The sequence below is a fragment of the Populus nigra genome, chromosome 19 (genome assembly GCF_951802175.1).
Source record: "Populus nigra chromosome 19, ddPopNigr1.1, whole genome shotgun sequence".
NCBI lineage: Eukaryota > Viridiplantae > Streptophyta > Magnoliopsida > Malpighiales > Salicaceae > Populus > Populus nigra.
This window is the reverse complement of record NC_084870.1, coordinates 1462343-1474621: the sequence shown is the minus strand read 5'-3', so window position 1 is coordinate 1474621 and position 12279 is coordinate 1462343. Positions and strand designations below refer to the sequence as shown.

At 30.8% G+C, this 12279-nt stretch overlaps 1 protein-coding gene across 1 annotated transcript; it reads left to right on the top strand.

Annotated features, from left to right (window-relative positions):
• Positions 1 to 253: 253 nt before the first annotated feature.
• LOC133679515 (aspartic proteinase 36-like) lies at positions 254 to 6422 on the top strand. The gene is made up of 10 exons (XM_062102129.1): positions 254 to 709; positions 889 to 1018; positions 1165 to 1415; positions 1513 to 1740; positions 3258 to 3420; positions 3588 to 3661; positions 3761 to 3857; positions 4370 to 4436; positions 5593 to 5664; positions 5942 to 6422. The coding sequence occupies exons 1-10, from the start codon at positions 468 to 470 to the stop codon at positions 6115 to 6117; spliced, it is 1500 nt and encodes a 499-aa protein (XP_061958113.1). The 5' UTR covers positions 254 to 467; the 3' UTR covers positions 6118 to 6422.
• Positions 6423 to 12279: the final 5857 nt, after the last annotated feature.

Below are 12279 nucleotides of genomic sequence, written 5' to 3'. Positions count from 1 at the left end.
TTGTGGTATAAATTATTTTTTACTTAAAAATATATTAAAATAATTTTTTTATTTTCAATATTAGGATATTTTTTATTAAAAATATTAAAAATATAACAATTTAATATTATTTTTTATGAAACATATTTACATCACGTTCAAAAAAAAATTACAAATGCAAAAACAAAAATTACAAAGGATAGTATGTACACACACAGGATACAAAGCAGTGGTAATATATAATGAATAACGTTACTTTTTGAAACTTCCGTTACAAAACCTAAAGTTTTTTTTGGCTTGTCTCTCTCTCCTATCCTTTCTCTCTCTTGAGAGATCTCTCAACCTGCATATGCCTCCTTTCTATGTACTCAACTAATATTTCTCTCTTCCATTTTTCAGAAAACCAAATTATCTAAACGTTAACGACATTCCTGCTAAACCTTTTTATTTTATTCGTTCAAAAAGAACAAATCCAAACAAAGAAAGAAATGGGAGCTGCGCCTTTTCCCGCGGGAATCCTAATAGCTGCTGTAGTGTTTCATGCTACGGTGGTTCTGTCTTCTTTTCCGGCCACTTTTCATCTGGAAAGAGGGATTACGGCGAACCATAAACTGAAACTGAGTAAACTTAAAGAGCGAGACAGAGTTAGGCATGGCAGAATGTTGCAGTCTTCAGGAGTTGGTGTTGTTGATTTCCCTGTTCAAGGCACCTTTGATCCTTTCCTCGTTGGGTAATTCTATCTTTTGATACATATTTGAATTATGGGTTTCTCTTAGTTTCTGGATTTCCACCGTGTTTTTCAAGTTGTATTGGTAAAGATTGGAATTTTTTTTGGATTATGGGGTTTTAAATTTTGGATTAAATATGTTGCTAGTCTCAGGTTTGGTTCATTTTTTGGTTGTTTTGTAGGCTTTATTATACAAGACTACAATTGGGTACTCCTCCAAGAGATTTCTATGTACAAATAGATACTGGAAGTGATGTTTTGTGGGTTAGTTGTGGCTCCTGCAATGGTTGTCCTGTTAACAGTGGACTTCATGTAAAGCTCACTTCTTTCACTTTTATATTCATACTGTTTCATATTTTGATTTTTAGTCTCGTGAATTTTGTTAAAAGAAAAGGAAAAGGAGAATAATTTAGTGTTGTAATGTTTTCAATATTGTTTCTCCGGTTCTCTTACTACAGATTCCTCTCAATTTCTTTGATCCTGGAAGCTCACCAACAGCTTCGTTGATATCTTGTTCAGACCAAAGATGTAGTCTTGGACTTCAATCCTCAGATTCTGTCTGTTCTGCTCAAAATAATCTGTGTGGTTACAACTTCCAGTATGGTGATGGCAGTGGCACATCAGGATATTATGTATCGGATTTGTTGCACTTTGACACCGTTCTTGGTGGGTCTGTGATGAATAATTCTTCAGCTCCTATTGTATTCGGGTGAGATATTATGGATCTGTCAAGTTAAGATTGTAGTAGTGTGATCATTTTTTAGAACTCTGGAATTCATGGATTTGGATGGTGGGTTATGAAACAGATGTAGCGCATTACAGGCTGGGGACTTGACAAAGTCAGATAGAGCAGTTGATGGGATATTTGGGTTCGGACAACAAGACATGTCTGTTGTCTCTCAACTAGCTTCACAAGGAATATCACCAAGAGCGTTTTCTCACTGCCTGAAAGGAGATGATTCTGGTGGTGGTATATTGGTTCTTGGAGAAATTGTGGAGCCAAACATCGTTTATACCCCACTTGTCCCATCACAGTATGTTTTATCTCCCCTTCTATATATTTAGCGTTTAGATTTTTCTTAGAGTGGCTCTCATTCTTCTTTCTTTTTCCTCTTCTCATTTACAATTGTATCTATGCAACTATTTTCATAGTTCTTATTATATAGCTATGAAATCTGATTCGATCTTCCGCAACCTATTTAAATAAAAGAGAGTGAAATGGATGGATGTTATGTAGTTGAAGAATTAGTTTGGCCTGTAGCTTCTTTCCAAAATCATTTCAATGGTGTCTTTGGTTGTGATCCTGATGTATTTTGTATACTGTTTCTAATGGTGCTGGGTGCCATCTTGTAAAATGTTTATTTTTGCTCATATTCTTATGTCAATCATTTAAAGAGTTGGAAGTCACTGCCTGTTTCTGGCTTCAAGTGGCTTTTGTTAATAGAACACTATACACTTGGTATCTTGAAGGCTAAGAGCAGATAGAGTCGTGCTTCACATATCTCTAATAATCTGTTACATAATTATTTTTAAGCTTGCCCCTTCTTTTCGAGTTTGATAATCTTGGCATCTTTTCCTGTGTGGTGATGAATTTAGCATTTTTTACCATCTTAGGATTGAAAGTGCTAAATTTTTCAGTTTGGCTCAATATGGTGAGAACATATAACTTTGGACTTCACATTTAGGTTTGAAGGATAATGATCCTGCCTTAAACTAATATATCTACAATGAGCGAAATGTCAATGTTTAAATAATAAAATGCAATGGGAGGGATTGGCATGTTAATCTATTGATTTATATGGAAATATGACTGGGGTGAAGAATATTGTTTTTGTGAAATAATTTAGATTAGCTTATTAGTTGGCATGCCTTTTTCTCACCAGGCCCATACAAGCAAAACCATTTCAGCTCAACACTTCGATAATTAACTTTTACAGGTTGTTTGTAACCAATTCTCTATTGTAATTGAATTCAATTACAGTGTTTGATTTGAATTCATTTGATAAATAGGTTGAATTCACATGTTTGGAAAAGATAAAATTCAATTCATTTTATTTTCTATATTACCCTCATTACCTTCATCTTATTTCTTCAAAGGTTTTTTTAAAAAAGAGGGCTAGATGAGTATTTTGAGAAAATTAGTTTTAACATTATTTTTTTTCTCTTTGGAATGGTAAATCAAAGGGGTTGACCTCTAATTTACTTTGTAGCAATTTTAGAGATTGAATTCCATTTGAAATTCAATTATCAACACTCAAGAGGGTTCTAAACATGAGATTTTATTAAAACCTTTGAATTCAATTCAATTCAGAGGGTTCCAAACATTTGTGAAGCTTAAATCGGTAGTCTTGTTGCTACAAGAGAATGATCTTACGTGTCAAAAAATGATTTCAAGCGCGACACCCATAATTGCTTAATAGCATATGATGGCTCAGTTTGATTGATTGGTATGTTACCACCTTGTTTGCTAATAAATTATCAAAGCTTTGGAGCATATAATTCTATACTGAATTAAAATTTTCACTGACCACCTTTATTTCTTAAATTTCAGGCCTCATTATAATTTGAATATGCAGAGCATTTCTGTCAATGGCCAAACTTTAGCCATAGATCCATCAGTTTTTGGAACATCAAGCAGCCAAGGAACTATAATTGATTCTGGAACAACCTTGGCATATCTAGCAGAAGCAGCTTATGATCCTTTTATTAGTGCTGTAAGTTTCAAAGGAATATTGTATGGGCTAATAGATTGAGCATTGTTAAGGATCTCCACTAACCACTTATTTAGAATGATGTCCTTATCATGTTTTGCTGGAAAACATCTCAGGAATTTTGTAGAACTTTAGCAATGTTTGAAATATTTAGTTTCCTCCTTGTGCAGATAACATCTATTGTTTCACCATCTGTGCGCCCATATCTTTCCAAGGGAAATCACTGTTATTTAATTTCCTCCAGGTTCGTTTTCTACCTCTATTATCTTAGTTCAATTTCCATTGTTATGCGGTCATTGTTACATTGTTTAAATCCAGAAATGTATGTATGCTTTGTTCTCAGTATCAATGACATATTTCCTCAAGTGAGTTTGAATTTTGCTGGTGGTGCATCCATGATTTTAATTCCCCAGGACTACCTTATTCAGCAAAGTTCTATTGTGAGTTCCTTGAGCTTGATATTAATAATAACTTCCAATTTTCTCCTTTTAAGAATGTGTCTAGATACTCATAATTTGCATCGAAGTTGCTGCTCAGTTGATTGAGATTTGTTTTCCTTCAATTGAACATTCCCCATAATTGATTCCAGAGAAATGTATAGCTGGTCTTGATTCAGTATTTTTTGTTCACTTAGTTCTTTGTTTTCTTTCCATTTTCTGATATTGGTGTAATCATGGACAACTGTTATCATAGTTTCTTTTATACAGATGGTGTCCTCTGAATATATAAATGCAATGCCAACTGACCACTTGTTCTGCCATGGCTATGCTGCACTATTTGCAGTCCCAACTCCCAATTGTTAGCCTTGGTTTCTGTTGAAAACCAGAATACATTGAGAATTGATAATTTTTTTAATGATTGAACATGGTTCCTTTGCATATTGGTCCATTAATTTGGTATTGTGGTCTGGCATCCTGAATCGCTAACCAGTAGGATTGAATTGATATTGCAGGGTGGTGCTGCGTTGTGGTGCATTGGCTTTCAGAAAATTCAGGGTCAAGGGATAACAATCTTAGGAGGTACTGACACCACACAATCTTCTTTTAATTCCTGGAATTACTTGCTTGTAAAGGTCATTCGAGTTTATATAATCTATTTGCCAAAGATACAGGAATCTTAATGAATTTGAATTTCATCAATCAGGGAATGAAAGCCCAATTTTCATTGCACTTTGTGATTCAATTTCAATAGAGAAATTATACTTCAGCTTGGTCAAACCACACAGCCTTGTGCATGTCTGCATGAGGTCTTAGTTTCTGTCATCTGCTGATGTTAACCCTAATCGTCATGTGATACTATATATAAAACATTTAGTGTTCCGCTTGCTTTTTGCAGAACTGAAAACCAGAAAGATTGCTCCATATATTCTCTTATGCTTGAGCCTAAAAGTTTTGCTACTATTGAAAAAACGTAGTGTTCCTCTTGCTTTTGCAGAACTGAAAACCAGAAAGATTACTCCATATATTCTCTCTTATACTTGAGCCTAAAAATGTTGCTACAATAGTACAACACCATTCGGACATTTTTCTATACTATTTTGTTTTGGGTCCAACCAGAGGTGCGAATGTTACCAAGTTCATAACTGCTCATTCCTATTTATTGTTTTTTTGTTCAATTTTTCTTGCAAATTAAAAATACATAGAAATTGATTATAAATTCTCCTCAAAAGGAGAAGATTCTTTATGATTACTCTTTTACTTATCTGCGACATGATTTATAATCCTGGCATTATCATTGTGTTTTAGTTTTTCATTCTTCAGTTTTGTTTTTATTTTTACTAAAGCAGTTATTATATGGTTCTTTGTCACCCCTTTCTCGTTCAATATATCCAACAAAAAGTTGTGTTTGTTGGTCCATTGCTGATGTTTTCCTTAACATAATTGCTTTTAACCTTTATTTCGGAATTCTGTGCATGGTTCTCAGCGAAACACTTAATAATCTGCACTAATTAGCACTCTTCAGCTTACATTTGTCTTCATGACCAAGATAATTAACACAACCAAGTCCATGTACAAGTTGTAATTGTCTCGCTAACAATCCATTACCTATTTCTTCTATGATGCTACCATGTGTGACCTTTTAATTTTCTTCTACTTCTCTTTTTTCTTCCTCCTTTATTTAAATAAGCAGTAATCTTTTGCTTAAGAAACAACGTTTGCCGTCTTGTTTTTGCAGATCTTGTTCTAAAAGACAAAATCTTTGTTTATGATATTGCTAATCAACGGATTGGATGGGCTAATTATGACTGTAAGTTGCAATTTTCTATTGATTAGCATTAGCATTAGCATTAGATGTTATTATAATCGGTTAAAATTCTAGAATATCAACACACGAGATTATTGTAAATGGTTACTTTCTTCTCCCTTTAAAAAAAGTTGTTTTCCTGATTGCTTTGATAGAAACTCAGAGGTCATTCAATATGCTACAATTACGAAATAGGATATTATTCTCTTTAGTTTCCAAATTTATTTGAGTTTGGACCTGCTCCTAATTTCCTTTCCTGGTCTGTGAATTATCCTGTTAGGCTCAATGTCAGTAAATGTGTCTACTGCCATAGATACTGGCAAAAGCGAATTTGTCAATGCTGGGACAGTGAGCAATAACGGTTCACCAAAAAACATGCCTCACAAACTGACACCGGTGACTATGATGTCATTCCTTCTACATATGCTATTGCTCAGCTGTTACATGTTTTTGTAGCATACCCGTTCTTTCCTTCACTGTAACGTGCTCTTTCTGGTTTATATTTACAGCAACCGGCAGGGCCATGTAGTATTTCTATTTTGGTTGCCGCCAGTTGTTGCCTGGTGTGCAATTGGTTTGTGAGTGCCTTTTCATCCAATCATACATTGTCGGCCGTCGGCCATGTACACTGATACTTTCATGATTCATCCAGTAGCAGTCTCGCTCTATTGGGAGCGCTGTAAATTTACCTCATATTTAGGATTGTTGATCTAACAGCAGAATTAATTTATACGAAATGTCTTACTTTCATTGCTTTTCAATGTTTTCGGTAGTTTGTATACATAAAAGTTCTGAGCTTAAAAGTTACATCTTAATATATAGTTTGTGTCCTAATTTACTTGGATTCTTTGGGTCCATGCATCTTGATAGAGTAATGTATGTGTCCTATGGTTCACTTAGATAATATGGGTATGATCTTTCATCTTTGATCTTGGCATACAAGTTAAAAGAACCGACATCCATTCACACTTGCAATAAGGAAGACTGAATCAAAGGAGACGGAGATGTACATCAAGAGTGCCGTAGCTTTCATTTCCGAGTGATTTTCAAAAGGGTGATTGTTTTAAAAATATATATATTAAATTGATTTTTTTTATTTTAATGTAGTGATATTAAAAATAAAAAAAAATATATGAAAAAAATAATTTTAATGTATTTTTAAGTGAAAAGTATTTTTTTTAGTCTAAAAAAATGTCAAGATATTAGGGAGTCAAAATTTTGATGCATAATAGTTGAAAGACTTTTAAAATACTTATATTTTGATATGTTAGATGATATTTAAAAAAAAAGTATTAAGATGATGATTTATTGAATTGATCTAGGTCAATAATAGTCAACTTGTGAAACTTGTAATTTGGAGTGAGATTATGATAAAACTGTAAAATTCATATCGAAACAAATTTAAATGTTCAATTATAATGAACTAAATATCAAAGGTTGAATGCGAAAAAAATTAAATTTTTAAAAAAAATCATCTGAGTAAACTTATATTGATGGTCAGCACAACACTACAAGCCAAGTTAAATTTTATTTGACATAAGAAGAACAAAGTTAAGGTGCCGTTATGATTTCTAAAAAAAAAAATATTTGAGACTTTAATTATTGAGTTGAATAATTTTTTAATAATAGAAAAAAGGCAGCTTTAATTTAATAATATTAAAAACCAAGTAAACCCGAGTGAATTTTCTAGATTCAACTTAACCTATTTTTGCCAACAATATTCCAAGCTAATTGTTCCCAAGGGTGATAAAAAAAACTAGCTCGTTTATAATATTTGTATTATCTGACACAATTCAACTCGTCAAAGTCAGATAATGTAGATATTATAGATGATAATAGGTCAAAAAACATAATAAATGGATATTGCTAGTCGGGTGCAAGTTAAGATTTTTGAAACCCGCTCAATCCAACCCGACCCGACCCATATAACCTAAAGTAAATAACTCGAGTTCTAGATATAAATAATATTTTTCCTTCCCTCTCTTTATTTTTTTCCTCTCTCGCTTTCACACTCACCTCTTATTCCCTTTTCTCTATTCTCCATTTTAACATAAATTATAGTTCCCTTTAAAGTTTGATATGATAAAATGACAATATATTTTACAATTTCAATCATTTTTGTTTGGTAGCCAAGAAACCATGAGAAAATAAATGAAAACTTCAAGAATTCAGATTGAGCTTTTATTTTATTAGTTAAATTATAAACTCAAAAGTACTTTATAGTCTCTTCTTGATAGTCTGACTTTGTATCATATTGCACCCTAATTGTTTAATAAAATATTTGACTATAATTTTTATTTTGTATTTGTTTTTATGTGAAAATTGTGTTAGTTTTTATATTGTTCCTCATATATGCATTTTAAGGGTACTACCTAGTTTCAATAGTTGTAACCTAATATTTTTGTAGGATCGTTGAAGAATAAGAGAATTAATGTCCAACTTGCGAATATTTATATTATCCATAAAAAATTTAGCCCAACCTGATATATTCAATCTACTTCGATAAAAAAAAAAATTGAATGGGTCGAGTTTATATTTTATAAAATATCAAAAGTTGGATTGAATATAATTATAAATCAAAACTTAACCCATTATATCCACTAACACCCCTAATTGTTCCTCTAATGTTTTGACATGTTGCAACTCTTTTATTTGTGAACCAAAAATATTTTTGGGTTTTGATTTTTTGATTTTTTTTATTTTTAAATATATATATATATATATATAACAACAATTTTGGGGGACCCAAAATTGAGTTATAATAACCCAAGTTATTTGACTAGAAGTATCAAATTTGAAAAATCTCGAAGCCTATTTTTCAACCAATCAAATATTTTAAAAACAATTAAAGAAAAAAAATCAATCAGACAAAAGGATAAAAAACAATAGCAATTATAAGCAAAAAAAGCTTGAGCCCACCCGAGGTCAACCCGCCAAACTCACGGGTCAGGTTATGAGATCGGGTAACCTGATAGACAGGAAAATGAAGAAAATCATGAGACCCAGTCTTTTTTTAAAAAAAAAAACATTGTTAACTTATAAAACTTGTGACTCGAGCCATTTGACCAGAAGCACAAAATATAGAAAAATCACGAAACTCAATTCTTAATAAATCAAATATTGAATGATAAAATTAAAAAAAAAAATCAATCACATAAAAGGGTCAAAAAAAGAAAGAGTAGTTAAAAGAAAAAAAAATGTGTGAGCCTACTCGGGTTAATCCACTAAACCCATAAGTCAGATCATGAAATTAAGATAATTCGATAAAAAAAATTGAAGAAAACCTCAATACTTATTTTGTATAATAATGAATGTTGAGTAATGAGATCGAAAAATACAGTTAAAAAAAAAACATTAACCCATGTTAGCTTTTAAAACTCATAATCCAAGTTATTTGATCAAAAATATTAAACCTCTTAAAAAAAAAATAAAGCCTTATTTTTAATAAATCTATTATCAAATTAAAAAATTAAAAAAAATAATCATACAAAATATCTAATGGCTCTCTTTTAACTCTCTTTTTAGCTTGGTATGGTGCTTTTTAAATTATAGTTTAAAAAACTGAGCTGAGGTCCTCCGCACGAAGGAAGGACTGCAGTTATTTTGTTCAATTTTTGGATTTTATTAGTCTAAATATCCGATGCATATGTTTATCTGCTACTGATTGGGTTTCTAGGTTTTCTTTTTCGAGTTCTCTACTCTCTCTCTCTCTCTATGGACATCAACCTGAAAGCCAACGTCATCAAGCTTCAGTCAAACAATCTCTCTCTCCTGATCAAGCGTATAGATTATAAACCAAGGAAAGAACTTCTCCAACCTAGTTGAACAAGTTTCGTGGAGTAATTCATTTTGGAGCGGTAATAAAATCCTAAATGCCAGTCAGTCTTTTAGCATTTGGACACCACCAACAAACTGTCTCTTCCATCTTAAGTTGTCATGTCTATGTTTAGGAGCACAAGTCAATTTCCTATAGGATTTGAGAGTGTCTATTGCATTCTTTTGAACGAGTTTGTTGCTATTACAATGCATATTGTAACCAACAAACTATATATAGGTATGAGACAGGTTTATATGAGGTTTGAGCATTTTGTGTGATTTATTTATAGTTTGAGATTATATAGGATGTTGTGCGCTTTGGTTGTTGGTTCAAGTAGCATGTTGCCTGGGAGATTGCTTAAGATTTATTTACAAGTGATTAGTTGTGCTGCTTTTTGCAATACATTTTATTAGTTAAGTCTAAACTGGTCATGGTAATTTTTTTGAATAAATCTCTGTTAAAAATCACATTAAACTCATTTCAAATCACAAAACACCCTTTAAATGGTAATTAAACCCAAAATTAAATTAAATAAAAATATCTAATTTAGTTATGTCAATAAAATAAAATTTTAAAACGTCTCAATGACATGCTCTTAGATAGATGCACTTTTGATTCTAAGATTAGCTTCTTTTTTTATATAGTCTCTATTTTTTTTTTTATGATATTCTCTCTTCTCTCAAAACTAATAGATTGCTTTGTAAAAAAAAAAAAAAGTTAAGTTCTAAACATAAGATCAAAGGGATAAAAAATGTGTAAACAGATGTTTTGGACAAAAATAATCTTTTGCATGCAAAAATGAAAAATGACTTGTTTGTTTTATTAGGTTTTTATTTTATTCTTCTTGTTTTATGAGATATAAGAAATATCTAGAACTAATATGTAGGTGCTTATCAAAAGATATGTATACTGAACTGGTATACATGAGAATTTCATATGAACATATCATATATGTTATGGAAAGGCTTACATAAAGGTCATGTAAGTGACCCTTAGACTTAAGATCATTAAATTATCTTATATAGGAATTGTTATGTTTTGATCTTGTTACACATTATCTTGGTAAAGATAACAAATGGGTAGACATTGGATATAACATAAACTATATGAAAATATTTGAATGATCAAAAGAGGATTCATCATTCTGGATGAATTAAATAAAATATTCCACATGTTCTCAAATAGTATTAATTGTTAAATCCTTGTGCAATGTGGAATAAGATTTAAAAAGAATTTCAAATCAAATCTTATTCAAATTATCAATGATTATAATGTTGTGAATAAATATGATTTGATATGGCACAAATCAAATCTTATTCAAATTATCAATGACTTTAATGTTGCGAATAAATATGATTTGATATGGCAGTCACACTTCATACTAAAATGTCTAAATCAAAACATTATTAATAAAGAGATAATAATTACATTAGAGACCTTCTCGTCTGTAGCTATGTGAAAATTCATAAGAATTTTGCTTGCTATAAATGCATACTATGATTATGAGATTTTACAAATGGATGTCAAAACTACATTCCTGAATGGAAATCTTCTCGAGGATGTGTAAATGACACAATCTGAAGGTTTTAAATCTAATGAATTTGTCAACAAAGTATGCAAGCTATAAAAATTCATTTATGGACTTAAGCAAGCTTCGAAAAGTTGGAATATCCATTTTGATTAGACAATTAAACAATTTGATTTCATAAAAAATATGAATGAATCTTGTGTCTACAAAAATAATAGTGAGAATGGTGTCATTTTCTTAATCTTATATGTAGATAACATATTACTAATAGGAAATGACATTCTTTTACTTCATTCAGCAAAGATTTAGTTGTCTAAGAATTTTCCAAGAAGAATATGGGAGAAATAGTCTATAGAGGGATATTAGATACATGACCGATTGGCTTTAGTGCAAGTAGGAGATTGCTAGTTTATATGTCATGTAATCAATCAGTTAGTTACACGTGACACTATTTTATTCATGTAAAACATATTTAATTTTATTAAATAAATGCATTATTTATCTTTAATATTCATTTATATTTAATTTATAAATTTAATGTTTGATAAAGTCTATAAAACAAAAACATTTTGCAAATAAAATTATAAAGATCTTATAATTATAGAACTCCTATTTCATCAAAGTATTGTCCATAAATGTTTCTAGTCAATGCTCTTTTAATAGTGAACATTTATTAGAGCCATAAAAACTGATACATATTATGTATTTTCATTTATGAAATAAAATAGTTGTTCTCATAAGTTGAGATATAAGAGATATCTAAAACTAATATGTAGATACTTGTCATAAAACATGTATACTGAATTATCCTGCATGAGAATTACATATGGAGATATCACATATGTCTATGGAAAGACTCACATGACGGTAGTGTAAGTGATTCTTAGACTTGAAATCACTAAATTATCTTATATAGGAAGTGTTATGTTTTGATCATGTTACACGTTATTTTGGTAAAGGTAACAAATAGACAGACATTAGATATAACATAAATTATATGAAGGTATTTGAATAATCAAGAGAGGATTCATCATCGTGGATGAATTAGAAAAAATATTTTACATGTTGTCAAATAGTATTGATTTTTAAATCCTTGCACAAGGTGGTATGAGATTTGAAAAGAATTTCAAATCAAATCTTATTTAAATGATCAATGACTATAATATTACGAATAAATATGATTTGACATGACAAATACACTTCATACTAAAATGTCTAAATCAAAATATTATTGATGAAAAGATAATAATTACACTAAAAAATCGGTCATTGA